Source organism: Triturus cristatus, chromosome 9, assembly GCF_964204655.1.
Source record: "Triturus cristatus chromosome 9, aTriCri1.1, whole genome shotgun sequence".
NCBI lineage: Eukaryota > Metazoa > Chordata > Amphibia > Caudata > Salamandridae > Triturus > Triturus cristatus.
The window spans coordinates 660,825,496-660,844,880 of NC_140592.1; the positions used below are offsets into that span (position 1 = coordinate 660,825,496).

At 46.2% G+C, this 19,385-nt stretch overlaps 1 protein-coding gene across 2 annotated transcripts in view; it reads left to right on the forward strand.

The window, feature by feature from the left end:
• Window positions 1-19,385, forward strand: part of CLPTM1 (CLPTM1 regulator of GABA type A receptor forward trafficking) — a 409,252-nt gene that overhangs the window by 156,104 nt on the left and 233,763 nt on the right. For both annotated transcript variants that reach the window (XM_085625718.1, XM_085625717.1), the window contains exons 6-7: window positions 15,686-15,771; window positions 16,029-16,149. In XM_085625718.1, coding sequence (XP_085481844.1) covers window positions 15,686-15,771; window positions 16,029-16,149 — 207 coding nt within the window. The remainder of the gene's footprint in view (window positions 1-15,685; window positions 15,772-16,028; window positions 16,150-19,385) is intronic.

Genomic DNA, 19,385 nt, shown 5'->3' on the forward strand with positions numbered 1-19,385 from the left:
ACTGCCTTAGCTAGCTCTGTCATCCTCTGAATCACATCAGGTACTCAGCCCGGTTCTGACAGCAGAACTTTCAACTGTTGTGAAACTCACATCAGGCCAATCCGACTCTTTTATCCCTACACTCGTTACAGGGGTATGTAGATCATAATGGCACATTCTTTGAATGCAGGCCATGGAAATCGTATTGAAGACACATATTGAGACCACACCGGTTATGACTTTATTTTTCATGAGAGCTGCAAAAGAAAGCACTGAGCTTTATCAGAGGTGCGTAGGCTGCCGTGTTTAATCTCTCATTAGGAACCAAAGATAAATGTCTTCTCAGCTCTTTTGAAGCAAAGCTTTATAAGTCACTGCAAGCCATTTCAGCTTTGGATCACCTATTGGAAGAGGAGTACTCACCATTACAGCCTTGGTTTAGGAAACCATTGCCAGAATGGAAGTGTAATCCCTGTACTCCTTTCCAGTTTACCTCACCACTCAAGTTAAGCCAGATTTGATAATTATCTTTGGGGAAACCAAGGCGAGGTTATGAGTTCTGAAACCTAATGTCAGATCTGTCGAAGCATACTACTAACCTGGGTACTCCTGACGGCAGGGGCAATGGAGAGATGACAGTCCGACCTCTCCCCTTTGTGTTCTCCACGGGCGGGGGCAAATATTATCTGGCCACCTAAAAGTGAACACAAAGGGCAGAGGTGGAGTCGACAAAATAATAAAGAACAGCCTTGAATGCAGGACAACCCTTTGCGCTGTGTCTTCACCTGAGGAAGTCGATATCTGCATGCGTCAAAGGCCAATCTGGGGTGTGCAACCTGCAGCACCCACTTCCCTCTTGCCCTAAACCTCCCACCTCAAATACTTATGCAGTTGCACTATAGCAGAAGGGCTGTTTAGTGTGGCCAACAGGAGTTGGATGCAACACTCCTGCAGCAATCATCAGAGCACTGGCTGTACGAAACACCTCGGTGTTAAGAGGTTCTTTGCAGTGCCGAACTCCACAAGGAACCGGTGAACGTCACTATACAAATCTCCCCAATATCAGGAGAATAGTTATAAAGTCCAGAGATATCCTCTCTAGACAGTTGCGGTTTTATTTTATTTCCACAATGCCTCAATAACAGTTTGAAGGTGTGCATGCCTAGGTTGAAAGGAAATTATTAGGAGGCTATGCTTTGTCCGGGAGTGTAGTCTTTAAGCTTTGTAAACATTAATTTCACGCAAGGCACAAAGAAAAGTGGATTCAAATGTCGAGGATAAGTGAGCCCTTACAGGAGTGCGCCGCATTTGCCCAGAGTGGATGGAGTCCAGGATGGGGCTTGGGAAACAACCAGCAAAGCTGGCCGAATCCCTTCAACCTGCACTCCCCTCGTGGAAACTGCAGACTGCAAATTGCCTGCACGACTAAACACCCGGCAGGGAGTAGGTGCTCGCAATCCCAGCAGCCAAGCAGGACAGCAGGCGGATGGCACGGGCAACTCTTCAGTACAGAAACAGCTTATCACAAATGTAGTGACCGGCAGGAAATGCTTGTCGGCAATGCAGCAGTTGTAAGGGGAAGTCTGTGGCCTGCCAATGTCTCATTGCGGCAAAAGCAGCAGCCAATCGTGGCAGTAGACACGCCCCTCAGGACGTAGTGCAGGCACTAGTTAAAGCTGAATGATGACTGAAATAAGAAACGGGGATAGATATGAGCCAGGCTGTCTTTGTTGCAGAGGGCGATTGTCGAACAACAAGGACCTGTGCCACCAAACATTTATAGCCCCAGTAGTCAACATGGCTGCAGGGGAACAGCTGAGGGTGCTACCCTATCGCAAAGGACTCTGGGACATGGAGTTTTCTATCCCAGGTTTGTGCTCAGCCAACACGCATTCCTCATTTGTTCTCTGGTAACCCCATCATAGTACATGGGACATGCCTCTTAATCTCAACTAGTGCATAAAATCATGACGGCCACTTGGTAGCCAGTTAGTTTGAACCTCACTATCTTCCTGCTTTTGGAAAGACTGTATTCTATATTCATTATGACAACAGATGCATCCCTAATGGTTTTGCATTCCCATCTTCCTGATCTGTCAACTCATTGCCATGTTTCTTCAAAGAAAAATAAATCTAAATATGGATTGTGCGACTTGTAACATTGTGCCTAGAAATTCTGGCCTTCTTTCCCTTTGCTCCTCAAGGAGCTCCTCGATCGGCGAACTGATGTTCAGCTTGAGAAAACAAGGTGGCACAAGCCACAATCTACTTTCCTCAGAAGCACAGGTAGTATGGTACTGGCCTATTTAGGATAGAAACTTGGCTCTGAAGAGAACTGTTGGCAGCCCTTGCTGGCAATCTTACATATGTTCTTGGGTAGACAGAAATGCATGCAATTAATGCTCACCCCCAGGAACAATAATTACCAGTAATCTGCCCACATGTACTAGTATCTAGGGACCCAGGGGTATGCCACCCTACAGTTCCTTAGTTTCCGGTCACCTCTCCAAAGTGCAAAAAATGTTTTTACAGATTGATTATCTCTAGTCGAAACCTTGAGGGAAGAGAACATCCGAATGAAATTCTGGCTGTGGAAGAGGATAGACCATTCATTGTTCATCCAATGGCGCTCATGTGAGAGCTCCAAATGGAGCATCTCCGCACATACTCTAAAGGGCAAACGGATTGCCTTATGAGCACTTAGACTGTGACATACTTGAAGATTTAGGACACGTTAAGATCACCATCTCAGAGAAAAGATAACTGCTCAAGAGGATAAATGCTGCCACTAGTGCCAGAGGTTGCATCTACTCGACCTCCGCCTCATCAGTTCATGCTATGTGTGCTATACTTGCTGCGTCAAGACCAAAACCCCCCCCAAGATCACATTGCAGCCATTTCCAGACATAGAAGTGAGCAAAGATTGTTTTTTTAGTTTCTAAGTGCATAATCAAGGAATTTGTGCAAGACCCCATTCATGTCTTTCCACTGGTAGCAAAAACAGTGCCTCCCTGGGACCTCAACAGAATACTTTCTAGGCTTTTGAATCTATCCATAACTCTGAACGATGACCTGGATAAAGAGCTTTCCGTCCGTACTGACTTTCACATCTTCCAGATGGTGTACAAAATCCAAGGAGCTCTGTTTTAGGGTTTTCATGGACACTGTGATTGCTTTTTTTTTTTAAATTTATTTTTTTGAGGGGGGCGGGGGTGCAAGTTTAATCAAAAGTTCTCTTTAAAAGTTCCAAGCATATATCACTTTAATCAGCTGCTGGTTCGTCCTACCTCTTTATGTGGTTCGGTTTCTCTGGCTAAAAAAAAAATCCTACTTTGATTTACTAGGAAAAAAAGCCTTAAGATCCACCTTGATAGAATCAGGTCAATTTGTAAATACTAATTGGCCTTTTGCCTGATCATCGTGGAGAGTGAGGACTTGCTTGAGTTATTACATACTATAATCTTTTTGAGTTTGGTTATGCGCTCTCAAGGTTTCTGTTCATGCATCAGATGAAATGGAGCTGAAGCATCACTCTTTGTGGGAGTTCATTTAATTTCCGCCAAAGAGTAACTTAGATGTGCAACACTTCCACAAAGCTCTAGCTGCTTGCTAGTCTTATGTCAAAGGAAGTGAATATATTGAAGATCTGATGCAGGATGAGAATTTTAATTCCCTGTAACTTATTCCATTTGGAGGCGGGGAATTTCATAATCTAAAGGCATCTTCATGCAATTGATATTAATAATGGACCTGATCACGAGTTCGGCGGTCTTACCACCATACCGCCGTCATCCCAAGAAGGCCGCGGTGGTCTCCCGTCCGCCATATTACAATGTCAACGCTGGGCCAGCGGCTGTGTTTCTGCCGGGCAATATTTTTTCATGTGTCAATGCAAGTTTGTATATTTTAACTGCACAAGTGTTACATGTACACATGTATGACGTGAAAAAAATACCTACTACAAGTACTTTCCCATTGCTTTAGTCCGGACCATATGTGCCAAGTCCAGACAATGGGTAAGTAGTGCACAACTGAGTTACCTGTATTTTGGCGCCAGCAGGGTAATTTTCTTCGGGGTCAAGATGCTACTGTGAATGTAGACCCTGGAAGAAGGGTTCCATGTGGGAGACTGAAGGGAGAAAAGGAAATGGGGGAGTATACACCTCAATTTCTTCGATTCCACCGATTCAAAGCAGGCAGTTTTGCCACTACGGTCAGCTGGAGGGAAAGCCAACTCGCAGTTCTGATGACGGTGAACTTGTCTGTACCGCCCTCTGATAGCTGCTTTCCCCCTACAGCCATTGAAGTGGTCAGCGAATGGCTGGCAGTGGCTGCGGTGCACCGGTGGTCTTTCATTCTGCAAACCGCCAACATCGTGATATGGCAGACAGACTGCCAACTAGGCAGCAGCGTTCCCTTACTGCCAAACTCCTAATCAGGCCCTGTGTCTGAATATTGAAATAAAATAATATGCTCTTAGAAAAATATACATTGCTGGGGCACAAACGTATACCTTGTATCTGGAAATGTACAGAAGTAAGGTCTCAAATGGCAGATCTTCGTGTGCACCAGCCTGTGTTGACATTTCTTCAAAGACACCTTGAATTCTGATCAGATTTTAGTTGGCCTCAAAGAGGCTTGTGACATTTATTGTAAAGGGTTTGCTGTTCTTTGTTAAGTGTCGCAGACCCCTGCAACTCACAGGAGGAAGAAAGCTTTTAACAAACCCATGATTTTCCTGCTTAGAACCAGCAGTGGCCAGGATCTTCATAGAAGATTTGGTGATAACATTAAAAACCTCCACACAGGATTCCTAATGCTCAAGGGTTACTATTTGATTAACAAGTCGAAAGGGCCCTTGTTTTAGAGACACACCATTCTGTTTAAGCATAGCATAGACAGTAAATATACAACTCCTGACAAAGTGAGTAAGGCACTTGTAAAGCACATGGTTAGCAAAGTCCCGGCAATGTACTACAGTGCTTTCCATCTGTGTTTAGGCTCGGCAGGTCACGGAGTCATTCCCAAGGCTGTCGCTCGCCTTCCTCGTGTAAGCACAAAAAGAAGTCAGAGGCTGTTGGCCTCACGTAGTCGTGCCGTCTGTGCCAGATGCTCCCGGTCTTTACCAGACACGCCCTCTCAGCAGTCACCCCCGCCCACCCTCGTTTCCTGGGGTTGGGGCAACTAGGACCCAAATGGAAGCCTATTTCCAGGCTTTGCAGGCCATCTTTGGATCAACCCTTCTCCCTGGTGCGCCTTCGGGCCCCACAGAGGAGGTAGGGACTTAGACTGGAAGCTCGCCGGCGGGTTCGCCCTCTGCGCCAGTCGAGTACCCTGACTCCAGTTCCGGAGTCGCTGCGACGTCTGGAATCGGCCCGGTGGGGCTTCCCATTCAAACATTGGCCCACAGTCCACTTACGGCATCAGGGCGCACAGTCCTGGGCGGCTCGCTGGATAACTTCTGATGCGGCCGCAGCAGGGGACTTGTTGATGCCATCCCACATCTCAGTCTCCCGTCGCTGTGGATGTCAGATGGACGCCGTCCCGACACCGGTCAACGGAGTCTCCTTGGGCGTACGTCGATGCGGCGCCGTCTTGATGTTGTTCGATGCCAGAGACGTCCTTTCCTCCTCCTTTGCTGATGGTGGATGAGGCCCCTGGGGATTTTCCCCCGTGTTGCTTACGTGTTCTTCTGAACATGTTGATGTAGAGCAATTGCAGGCCCTTGGCTCTCCTCGGGCTGCAGAGCCTGTGGCCTTTGGTGGACGTGTTAGCCTGCAACTGTCCCCCCAATTATGATCTGCTGTTGCCCCCTAGAATGGCCACAAAGGCTAGTGCAGCGTTTGCACGAGTTGTTTGCAAAGCTGTTGACATATTACAGTTCCAGCCTCAGGCCCTCTTCGGGGAGACCCTGTGGAACATGCTATTGCACATCTTAATCGACCTGCTCCAGATGACCCTGTCGGTCTGTCCCTACACCCTAGAGCTCACAGGCTTGTCGTCCAGGCAGCTCAGCTCGCTGCCGTTGTCCTCTCCTCTGATATTTCCACCCACTAGGGAGTCTCGCTGGCTGGAGACGTGGTAGACAAATGTTTGCGTCCGCGAGTTCTGGCCTTCGGTCCTTGAACACGTCCTGCGTGTTTGCACGGACTACCTTTGCCCTCTGGGACTTGGTTGAGCGCCTCCTTCCCTCTCTTCCAGAAGGCCCTTGGGCTGACCTGACAAGTATACTCCACGATGGTCGTGAGCTGGCAAAATTTTCGATTCGATCAGCTATGGACTCTACTGACTCTGTGGGTCGGGCTATGGCCAGGTCAGTTGCTCTGCGTCGCCATGCTTGGCTGCTTGATGGCAGTTTTCCTGAGAATGTTCTGGAGCGGCTCCGAGATTTGCCCTTTGATGGGGCCCATCTTTTTGACAGTCATGTGGACTCAGCAGTCCAGCGTCTCCTGTCTGGTTTCCCATGATTGACATTGTTTTAAGTCTATTGTTGCGGCCTTCTTGTCTTGTTTGCATTGGTTGCAGTATTGTCACTGCCTTTCTCTGGTGTCCGTCTCTGGGTTCAAGCTATTTCCAAGACGGACCATACAGCTGGACAGATGTTACTGCCCTTATTTTCGTCTCCACTGTCTAAGAGCTAGTCTCAAGAGGTGTTCCCTTGCTTTTTATAGGGATGTGACATACCCTATGTGGGGCATTCATTGGTTATTGTATAGCCATTCTACCTTGCCATAGGAAGTGTTCTTCCTGGGTGGTGTATGTACAATGACCCAGGTACTGTTCTTCCTGTATGGCGCAGGTCCTTACGGAGGATCCCGCAAGGTCCTCTTAGGATTGTTATCATCTTTCCCTCTGGGGAACTTTCCAATAATTCATGCTGTAGGCTTAACGCGATATGGTTTTCGCTTCTTTCCGTCCCCCTACTGTTGTGGTACTTCTCCTCTGGTAAGACCCACAAGGGTGGCGTAGCTCTCTTTGGAGCTTACATGTTTTTATTTTATGGTTGGTCCATAGTTCTCTCCTGCCTCTGAGGATGCAGACTTCTCCAGAGTATTGTTGGGTTTACGCTACGACTGGCTTGTCCTGGTGTTTTTACACCTCCATTTTCTTGCCTTTGGTTGTTTTTCAAGCGTTTTGATGCGTTTCCACCTTTTTTAGGTCTCGCCCTGAGCCAGCGCTTCTAGCGCTGCTCTGGCGAGAGTTTTAGTAAGCGGGTTTTGGAAGTGCTAACCTAGTTGCTTTTTTCAGGCCTCCAGCTTGCGATGGCGTGCACGCGCACAGCTGCTATCCTGGCTTCTAGCATTCCTCGCATGGCTGGCTTTCCTCCCCCTCTCTCACCCGCTCCTCCCCCCTCCCTTACTGCACGGAAGAGTTTCAGCCTTAAACGTTTGGAAACGATTCTTTCACGCTATGTCAAACCCTGTGTACTTGTAGAAATACATTATATGAAAATTTCACTACTAACGTTACAAACCCAAACCTTACAAAATACAGAGCGTTTTATTGTAGCTAAAAGCACTTCTCTTCAAATACTGCATTTGCTAATGCTAAGGAGGGAACAGACAACAGGCGCCATTGGGCTTGAAGCCAGACAGAGCCATCCGGCTTGATTAATGGCTTGGCATTTGCAAGTGTTACAAGTACACAAACCACAGGCGCCAGGGGAGAACAAGCGATACCGAGACATCTGATTAACAAAAAATCTTTTATGCATGAAAAGCTTCACATTTTTAAACAATGACAACCAAAACAGAACTGTTTACGTGGTCACATTTTAAACACACATTACAGTGGGCAGATTTGAGCATTTTCAAAAAATTATTTTATATTTGGATTCAGGAGTTTTACAAACACGCACACTGGTTGGCCCATATGTGGTAGTCTGTAACACGTTATTCAATGGAACTTGCCTGTGCCCTTTATATAACCAGAGACTGCAATGACTGCGCCCGAAGCTGCGCAGTCACTGAGCGATATCCGCAGCTCTCAAACGCAGCACAACAATAAAGCGGCAACACTATGGAGTGCTTAGTGGACATTCAGACCAGGAAGAGCATTCGTCTGCGCATGCTGAACCACTCTGATCGCAAAGTGTGCGTCCGCTTGCTGAGGCTTGGGCCAAGGGTGACCGCAAGAAGTGCTGGTGAAGTTGGGTTTACTTAGTGTTGCTATAGTTATGCTTGGAGTGCACATCTGGACGGCAGCCCAGTTTGTGGTTTGACATATTGTGCTTTTCTTTGAGCTTTACCATGTTCACAGGTAGCTTGTGTCTGTGCAGCCTTTCAGTACTCATTAAGTTTCAATTACTGGATGGGAAAAAAGGGACAGGTTTGTGTAGTAACAAGCAGTAGCACACATCCTCTGCTGGTATGAATAATGACTTCGCCTGTGACCAGTGCTTGAAATGGAAAAATAAAAGTGCAGGTACTCAGAACCAGAGTACCTGCTTGTTTTTTTAAAACTTTCAGCACGAGGCGCGCGTGCTTGTCTCGCTGATTTTCCGTTTCACCGCTCTCACTCTCGTCCTCTTTCACTTTCCCCCTCTATTTCTTTCGTCTCTGCGTATGTCTTCTTCCTGTCTTTCTCTTTTGGGATGCTTTCAGTGATACTTAAACTAGAAACCTGTATCAACAAGCATTTACAATGCAACGGTCTCGGCATTGTTAAAGTTAGAGCTATTGGCATTGCTCGTGACAATGCCGTTTCTTTAAATGTTTTAAAAACAAAAAGATAAACAAAAATGTCATGAGCAATGCCAATAGCTCTAACTTTACCAATGCCGAGACCATTGCATTGTAAATGCTTGTTTGGGTAGGTTGAGGAGTCTTATTTGGTGACTCCCCCACAGCACCATTGTGGTATGTCATTTGGGTCTGTAGAGCAAAAGATTTGCCAGGTGTGTTTTCTGGCTAGACTGGCTCAGACATACGAGTAAAGGCAAATTTGATGTGTGGGTTGGTGGCATCCCGGGTTGCCTCCAGACAAGGTCATACTCCCCATGATTTATAATTACAGTCGAGAAGATAGTGATCTAATACTTGCGGATCAGCCTAACAAACCCCTACTACACATCGAGTGCTTTTAAAGTTCATATCGGCGTTTTCGCCGTTAACAGAATACAAGTTTACAACAGTAATTCCATCCAAAGTACGTCAACAAAAAAAGGGGCATATGTTTAAGCAGCTCAAAATAGTAGTTTTCAGCGACAAAAAAGACTAAGTCTGGATGAAGCTAAAAAACACACACATCGAACGTTAAAACATGCATGGGTCGGAAATGCTTCGCTCATGCACAAAAGTGAACGGTTAATCACAGTGGAAAGGGCCGCTCTCTTCCGATGCCCTCAAGAGCTCAGTAGAAAGGCACCCACGGTCTCCAATTGGGCGATCACCACCATCCAAACAGGTGTTTAACGAGAAACGAATCTCCGCATCAACCATAACTCGACCACAAGTTTTAAAAACGCCTGTCAGCATCCGCCTCGGATGAGTGTTCATAACACTAAATACCGGGCAAAAAAGAGACGCCTGCATGTCTTTTCACAGTACACATTGACCACAACACCAAACGCTCCAGCAACATCGAGGATGAGTTAAGCTCTTCTCACCCCCACCCCCCAAAAAAAACACAGCCACGCACAAAGGCACCCTCTTCTCCGACCGCCCGCTCAACTAGAAACGAGAGCTGAAAGGCTACCACCCACTGACCTTGTAAGGTCCTCAGGGAGTACTTATGTCGATGGCACAAAGAACGACACCCCAACACGTGCACCCAGGAAACACCAGACTACAACGCCGCAAAACACGGGCATAAATCAAGACAGTACAAAAAAATAGCCGCCGTTTAAAAGCAGGTAGACAAGGGCGACCGCGTGTGATAACTGCGTTCTCGAGGTATGTCCGATAGTGGAAAATAGTCAGCTGTGACGCAATCCACCCTCACCACAGCTCCTGGTCGCTAGTTTCAAATACGTCTTGCGAGAGTATAACGAGTGTTCACGAGAACACCGACATGCGCACCACCAAAAGAAACGCCACCGCCTTTCTCCGAGGCGAAGCAGAAATGCCTCGGAGAAAGGCAGCGGAGCTTTCGGATTCGGGGGCGTGTTCTCCTCTTGCCATTGGCTGGAGGAGATAATTAGACTTCTTGAAAAAAACACGCCCCCGAATCCGAAAAGGACGGGGCCTAATCGGAATAACGGACCTCTTCTCCAATGGCTGGCCAGCATTCAAGAGGCCAGCCAATGGAGAACAGGGGAGAAGAGGGGCGGGTTCAAGCCCCTCTCCTCCAAGTAATTAAATCTCGGATAGAGACTGCGCAAGCGCAGCCTTCGAGCCGAGACCTAAAAAGCAGTCGTGTCAGCAGATCCTGCATGATTCTAAGCAGCTGTACAGTGAAACACAAAACCATATCACTGCATGTGTTTAAATACAGTTTCATGTGTTATAAAATCGCCGTAGCATGCGCGCTATAAAAAATAATGTCTCAATTTAAACTACTGTGTCTTGTAGCTAGTGATTTGTATTCCCTGGTGACTTTTAAGCGGAGTAATGGTTTATAATATTTACAAAAACTATTAAGTAACATTTTCAGATGTGCTTCTCTTCTATAGCCACCTTCAATTATTGCAGACCTAAGCAAATGAATAGACAAATGCTGTGCCCTCGCCGAGTCGATGTCTCAAACGCCATCTGCCCTCTTATCTACTGTTAAACATATATTAAAAAAAAAAATAGTCTCAGGCAATTTTCTCACATTAAGGTATGCATTCAGGGAACTAAAACATGAAGGGTTAGAGTTCTAAAGAGATAAAATCAAATGTCTTTAAACGACACCATGTTTACAGATTCTAAATATTTGGAGAAAATTATAAGCCTATATATTGCATCTATCACTAAATGGATCCCTGACAGTAGGAAAAAAAAAAACGCATTAGAACTGTAGGCTAAAAATATCCTTACATGGCTTCCAAAATGGTTTAAATATTAATCTTGATCCAAGGCTACCAGACACCACTTCCTGGGATGTCATAGTTTGTGTGGCCAGTGGGTCATTAATGCCAATTTCCGAGGCACCGCCAGATGGCTGAAGTATGTGGGGGCGAGGGAGTGGTGCCGCGACTTCTGCTGCACCTAACATATTATTGCTGATGTGAGATCATGCCGCACTAAATGAGGACATTTTGGAAAACAGGGGCAGGCGTTGCATTTTTTTACATCCGATTCTGCATAGTACAAAAGACAATTATTGTTCACTAGCAGCAAAACCATGCTACATGGTAGAAAGACACAACCATTCCCCTCACTCATCATGCACACCCCTGCCTCCCATACCTATCCATGATATCTCACACAGACCCTTTCCCTCGCATGCACTGCTACCCGTCACACATCCTTGATTCTCACATACATCCCTGTTTCTCACACAGCTCCTTTGTCTAAAAAATAATCCTCCTCAACCATCAGGAAGATCCCAGACTCACACATATCCCTTTTCCCACACAGTTATTTTGCCTCACGCGCACTCGTAACTATCATCAGGTCTCGAGTCCCCCCCCCCCCCCCCACACACACACACACACACCCCTGTCTCTCACATAAGCCCTTCTGCACATCCCTGCTTCTCACACACTTCCTTTCCCTCACACACCCATGACCCTCGCGCACACATGACCCTGCACACACGCATATACAGTCACCCTCCCACAGGTTTTCACTCCATCCTTATTTCTCTGAGCTACAAAAAACAAAGCATGCGTCAACATATGGAAGCTCGTCGGACATCAGAAGGATGGGAATGTGCAAACAAACAATATTCAGAAAATAAGTAGAGAGGTGAATTGTTTGCTGCCTCTGTGCTCCAAACATGATCCATCAGAGAAAGGCAGTCTAACAACGGGCCAATGCTTGTTGCCTGTGTTGGCTGTCTTAGCTGTAAGCCAATGTCTCTTGTGAGCATGTTTTTCTGTTCCACTTCCGGAACAGTTTCTGTTCTGCTTTCAGTTCTGGCACAATCTGTGGGTACACACTGGGGACGTTCATAGGCACTGGGTGGCCTGCTGGTTCAACTTGCGTCACAGCGTTGGCTGCGTTGTAATCTTTGCGCTATTGTCTACTCTTCAATCTCTGGTGTTAGGAAGTGCTCATGTCCTTGGTCTTCCCTCTGCTCATTTCCAGGCAGGAGCTCAGGTCCCTCAACTCGTGGCCTCAGCCGATGTTATCCTCAGAAGTCTCGCTGTTCAGAGATGCTAATTGTCATTTACACTGTCTGTATATGGTTATATATACATATTTCTGAATATATCTGTATGTGATTTACCGTGTTTTGACATGTTATGTCCCGCTATGGTTCACATCGGTGCCGTAGGTACCTATTGTGCGGGCTGCTGTATTTGTCCTGGGCATGCTCTTAGAGTTTCCCATGTCTTTCTCTTTATAATTTTAAAAAAAGACGAAAGCAAACGTGTATGTGTGTAAATATTTATATATCTAAGTGTATGTGCATGTATAGATATCATAATATGCATACTGACTGCTGGAGAGCACTCATACTATGTTATTCCATGTTACAGTATCTTGGGTTTCTTAGCCCCAGATTCTGTCTTTCTTTTCCTTTCTCTCTCTCTATTTTGAGAGCGAGCCATATGTTTGTGTCCGGCTTCTGCCGGTATCCTTTGACCAATGTACTTCGGTGTATGGTTGGTCAGTATGACTACCTGGTCATACGTGCTGTGTCTTTCTGCAGACGCATATGTGCTGTCCATGCTACTTTTCATGGGCTTTTGCATGTGTGGTGTGGCTTCCACAGTCCACACTGTCTGCATATATGTGTGTCCCTATTATCCACATACATGTATCTCCTTGTAGTCCTGGTTTAGTATATCTCTTCATGGGTGACCTCTGTCTCTCTATATGTCATTCTTGGCATCCACTTTTGTGCATGCTCATTTTGTTAACTCTGACTCCGTCATGCTGTTTTGTCCTTTCTCTGGGACTTTTATTTTTTGCAGATCCATGGGATCCGGCACACAGTTCTGCTTCTTATTCCTGTTACAGAAGCTTATGGATTTTCTTTCATTGTGTACTGGCCGTTCTGGTTCCTGTGCTTCCCCTTTGCCCCTTTGTGGAATGTCATAGTCTTGTACTGTCCTGTGACAGACTGTGGTGACATTGCCTTCCCTTGTTCATGCACCTTTTCCAGAGCTTAATGGGTCTAGTGTCTGCCACGTTTGCACTTGCGGTTTCCACCTGTTTTAGTTGATCTTTATTGACTGATTAGTTCTCTTTGGAACTTGGTGGGGTTCAGTCACAGTCCTTCCTCCAATGGGGTATAGCTTTGGTATCTATTTTAAGTTCGGAAATCTGCGGCTAGATGTCTCTAACAGATGAACAAGTTACTTACCTTCGGTAACAATGTATCTGGTAGAGACAGTCTAGCCGCAGATTCCTTAACGCCCATCCATCCTCCCCACTCTAGGAGGACCTTTTTAGGTTGGTTTCTTCCCATTGGTCTTTTTGCCTGTGATATGTCTTCATGCGTGTTGGTTTTTTCGCATCCTTCCTAGGTCAGGATGTCTTATTCTGTTTACCTGTTGCTTCTCCACCCATTCTTGCAACTGGGTGGTGGGCTCCTATATCCATCCACGCTCCTGCACCCTGGTTCTTTTCCAGTGTGGAGATTGGTAATGTCCTTCTTACCGCCCTCCCCGTGAGACTTTTTCTCCATTCGTTTGGGGTCTATTTGACTATGCTACAGTCAATTGGTCATATTTAGTGCTATGGTTGCACATTCTCTGTTGCTGCAGAAAATTTGTCAATTGCCATAACTTCATGTCGTTACAGTCTTGTTGTCCATTACAATGACATTCATGTGGTCGCAGACTGCTTGTTGTTAAGCATAACATTAATTTCCTTTGCTGTTTTGCCTCTTAGGAGGTTATGGTTCTTCGCTTCTGCGAGACTGTTTCTAGGGGCGAATACTCTGCTCTCTCCCTTAAGTTCCTTACAGTTTTGTATTGTAGTTGCATTTATATAGCGCTTACTACCCATGACGAGGCGTTGAAACGCTTTTTTGGCGAGTAGCACGCTACTCCAGGACCCATAAGCTATTAGTGTTGAATTAGTATCATGAAATATGAAAGTAATTAAAGTGGTGGATAGGTTAGTCAATTATTTGGATTCGGAAGGATAGCAGAAGGATAGAAAAGGAAAAAAGGTTTGTATTTATATAGCTCCTGTTACCCCCGATGGGGAGTTGAAGTGCCTTTAAAAAATATATATATTTACACAAGCGCATCATTAAAGTCTATCCAGCACAGTTATCAACTTAATCCTACCCATTTACGCCAATGTAGTGTAACGTATTGGCACAGATACTAAATTGCCCAGGTCTTACGCTAACTGAAGAACTAATATAAGTTTGCAATTGATAATGTATGCAAATCACAATTATACAACACTATAAGCCCCAACACGTTACATGACCTTAACTAGGAAGAGCACTAGCACACACAGAATCAGCAATGCATACAATGTTTAAATTCTACTGGCACTCCAAAAATGATAGCTCTTTGATTCTGCAGTTCCTGTAGGGTAGATCAAGAGTGCGCACTAGAGAAAGAGGCCAGGGAAAGCCATAAGAGCAGTACTGTTAACTGGTTTCCTACCTGCTTTATTGCAGTCTCCGAATTTGTCTGAGTGCTTTCGGATACTCTCCAGGAAGTCTTTAAGGTCAGACATAGAAATGTCCTTGATCTCTTCTCGCAACTTTGGAATGTTATCCACCATGATCTTGCAGAAGCGGTAATGGCTCCAGGTGCTCCAGCGATTTCAAGGCAGGGTAATATCTTTTTGTCTGACGGTTTTTCTCTACAATGCATTGTGATATTTCTCATCACTTTATTATGTATCATCATTGTTGTTCCCACACACTCACCGTTTTAGTAGTGGCTCCGCGTTATGGCGCAGAAAGGTTTCACAGTAGAAAACGGACGTCAGTTCGCCGGAAGGGACTTACATGGCTCCACTGAAGTCATATCCGTGGGCGATGTCAGACCGGAGCAATGCGATACCGCCCCCCCGATGTGCAGAGGTACTGCTGAAAAACTCTCCGGATCCAGTCTGGTGCCTGGAGGATATTCTAAGTTAAGAAATCTGCGGCTAAGCTGTATCTCCAGCAGATACATCGTTACCGGAGGTAAGTAACTTGTTCTTCAAGCCAACCACAAGATAGAAATATATACAAAATTTGATTTTTTTTTTTTTTTTTTTTTTTTTTACAATGAAGAAGTTACAGAATAACCGTTGAAGGTAAGTAACTTTTTTTGTGTTTTTTTAGAATGTTTCAAAATGTAGGAGGTAGTACCTTGGCGCAGGAGAACGTAGTAGTCACAATAAGTGAGTTATCACATTGCATGGTTGATGCAATCATCATGGGAATGTTAACTTAGTTATGCGTCTCCCCATTCTTTTTTCTAACGCCATTTCTCTATCATTCCTCAAGTTATTTTCCATACCACCCCAGCCTCCTCCCTCATCACCACTGTATTTCCCTTCTGTACCTACAAGTCGTACCAACCCTCAGAAGCTAAATATTCATTTGTTAAAGTCACTCAAAGTTTAATATCCCTGTCCACCCCCTAGCAGTCACACCTTGACCACACTATAAATGCAATGCTTTCATCAACCTCTTTGCTTTTGCCTTCCAGTGCTTAATAAATACAAACGAAGAAGGTTCCTGAAAACAAAGAATCTTCTGACCGGCGAGACAGAGGCAGATCCAGAGATGATTAAGGTAAAATGTACCTGCTGCTTGTAACATTAAGGGCAGGAGGGCTGAAGGACTGATGGTGGGGTAGCTTTAAGTAAATTAAGGGTAGAACACTTCTATTAACGTGAAGAGCGAACCTCTGAGGGTTCATATAATGTAGCTAATACTTGCCTCATCTGCTACATTAGTAGGGCTCAGACTCATTCAGTTCTGTATGTGGTAGGCATATCTAGAGGTGCAGCGTGGTATAGTTACCTATGTAACTCTTGCTTTTCTTACAGCGTGCTGAGGATTATGGACCCATTGAAATTATTTCCCATTGGCATCCCAACATTACTATCAACATTGTGGACGACCACACCCCGTGGGTGAAGGGGAGTGTGCCACCCCCACTCGACCAGTGTGAGTCACATCATCCATAGAAAGCTAGCTTTCTTTTCACTCTTGCTGATATGTTATTAGTGTTATAGCATGAGAAAATTGATTCTTATTAGTGTTCATGGTTATTCTCCGCATGAGATTACATAAGCGGATAGATTGATCTCTGTTACCTAAATTGTCCATTGTGAGTTTGCTGCTAGACCAAACTTTCAGTGGACTTGATGACTGACTGTGAGAAAGTGGCTCTGTATATACTGTTCGCAAATAGGTACAGGGTGTGCAGAGTCCACAGTCCCCAGAGGCTTGGCAGAGGCTAAAGTTAGATATAACCTTACTCTCTAAAGTGGTAGCTTGGTCGAGCAGTAAGGCAGTATCAGAGGACAGTGTAAAGCATTTGTTGTACACACTCAGTCAGCAAATGGTCTCACACACTCAATAACTGAACTCTAGGCCAATGGTTTATATATAAAAAATATATGCTTGGTTTATTTTAGAACCAACAATTGGAATTAAAATATACTTTCTCAGAATGAGATGCTTTATATAAATACTTTTGCAATATGCAATTGACTTTTGTAAACAGTTACAAGTGGTTGCAATAGGCAACACTATTTTAGATACAATAATGCATTGAGTTCAATGAAAGGATTACTTTTGGAATTCCAGGTCTGGATCCTAGATTCAGTCCTGGGTCAGTACTTGGAATCAAGTGATAAAAGTAGACTTAATTACTGTGATGACAATATTTTGCTATTTTAAAAGTTGACACTTAGAAAATATTTCATAGAAATCAGTCAATGATTCCCTATAGCAGAAAATTCAAGTTGCAGGTATAGTATGTTCTCGTTACTTTTGTAATCCAGTACTGGGTGCCTAGACTCAGTACTGGGACCTTTATCCAAAACAGGTAAGTAATTACTTTTTCAGATGATATAAGATTTCTAAAGAATATTTAAATATTGCAGAAATCTACACTTAGAAGAAATTTCACAGAAAAACAGTCAATGATTTCCTATGGAAGAAAATTGGGTTACTGGTAAGTGCAGTTGTAAGTAGTTTTCAGAGTCAGTGCTGGGCACCAAGATCCAGCACTGGGAGCTCACCTAAGAGCAGGTGAGTATTTTCGTTTTCGTTACTCGGCTGATTTTTGGTGAATATTTTAGGTTTTGAAAAGTCCACACTTAAAAGAAATTTCAAAAAAAGCCAGTCAATGTTACCCTATGGAGAAAATTGAGTTATTGGTTTAAAGGTAAGTACTCGACTAGCAGAGTTAAGGTTCTGGGCATAGACTCGGGGGGTCTCCCAGGGTCAGGTAGGTACAGTTAGTTTACCCCCAGCGGCACAAGGGCGACCGGGTGCAAAGAGTTAGGCCCAATGTTATCCTATGAGAGGTAGGGAGGGCTTGGTTGGTGGCTGCTGGCTAGCGGCTGTGGGAGCTGGGCTCCTGGTCACTTACTCAGGGCAAGTGGGGAAGTAAATAGGTGTAGAGGTTGCACTGCCAGGGCCACTCGGGCGGCTGGGTGCAGGGTGTTTTTGAGCCTTCGGGCGCTCAGTTGATTTCAATGGGAAATCTCCGGTTTAGAAAGACTGCAAGCTCTGGGACGAGGATTCTTCAGGTGCCACCACCACTTTGAGAGGCAAGTTGGGTAGTTGGAGGATAGGTAGGTACACCGGGATTGGGCACAGGGGGCCGCGGGGCGCCGGGTGCAGGGGTGCATTTTGGTGTCGGGAAATCTTACCCTCTGTTGATCGCAGTTGGGGGGGCACCTTGTTCTGAGGCTGCAGGCTTCTTCAGGAGTGTCGAGGGAGGTCCTTGGGTGCCGGACTCGGGGTCACAGTCGCCGTGGGGTCGTCCTCGTGGTCTTTGTTCACTCCGGCACAGGCCAGGCTTGGCTGGTTTAGAGTGTGCTGGGTTCGCGGTTCCGGGCTGCTGCCAGGGATTGCAAGTAGATTTTGAGTAGAGCCTCTACTCATGGGAGTCCCAGGGACTTGGAGTCAAAAGGTAGCCAGGTCCTCCGGGGTTTGTGAGGTTGCTGGCCACAAGAGATGCCGGGTTGGAGCAGGAGCAGGTTCGAGGGTCGACAGGCCGGCAGGGCTGGGGCCAAAGCAGTTTGTGTCTTCCTCTTCTTAGCAGCTGCAGGGCAGGTCTTCTTTCTTCTAGCTCTTCTTCGGATTCTGGAATCTGGGGACAGAAGGTTCAGGGTGCCCCTAAATACTATATCTAGGGGCGTTACAGGTAGGTGAAGGGCAGGGATCAATGGATCCCTGTCCTGGCGTGGGTACACCCCCTATCCTGCCTCTCTCCTGTGGGAGGGGGGCAGTAGCCTAGTCCTGAGAGGGTAGGGCTTCCCATCTTCAAGATGGCGAGAGCCCAGAGATGTGCTTCACCTCGCCTCCCCCGCCTGAGGGGTGGGGTTGGCAGGCTGGCACATCCCCTGTCCTTATTTGGGGTTTCCGGCCAAGCTTCCCGCCAGAGTGGGGGGTTGCAGTGGCCTGGGGAAGCTCACAGAGGCGGCAGGCCTTTGAAGCTTCCCCCTGCCCATCCTGGGGGAGGAGATTTAGCACCTTGACCAGGATGTGCATTGTTGCCGGCCCAGGAGAGCAGGGGCTCTCCTACCCAGGGGTCCAGCAACATGTCTGCTGTGTGGCAGCCCAGGCAGCCTCAGAACAGACGTGAATTGTAGGTTAGGTTTTAGGGGGCATCTCTAAGATGCCCTCTGGGGTGCTTGGTACATTAAATCCCGCACTGGCATCAGTGTGGGTTTAATGTGCTGAGAAGTTTGATACCAAACTTCTCAGTCTTCAGTGTTGCCTTTATGGTGCTGTGGAGTTCGTGTTTGACGAGCTCTCAGCACCATGTACTCTTAAATGGCAGCACTGCACTTACAGTGCCCTGGAATGGACCTCGGTACTGTAGGGGCACAGGGCTCCTGCTCCTGTGCCCACACCGTTGGCATAGGGCACCCAGCTAGAAGGGTGGCTGATATATGCCATGGCAGTGTAGGTAATGGGCATGGAACACAGGGATGTGTGCCATGTCGACTCTTTGTTTTGTCCCACACCCAGCCTGCAAGGGCAGTGTGTGTGCAAGGGTACAGGGCCTGTAAGGGTGGCACAATGAGTGCTGCAGCCCTTAGAGGCCTTCCCTGGTCACAAGGCCCTGGGTACCTAGGGTACCATTTACCAGGGGCTGAAATGTGGCCAGCGTTTGCCAATTTGGGTTCTGTGTGTTTAGGGAAGGAACATAGGCCCTGGGC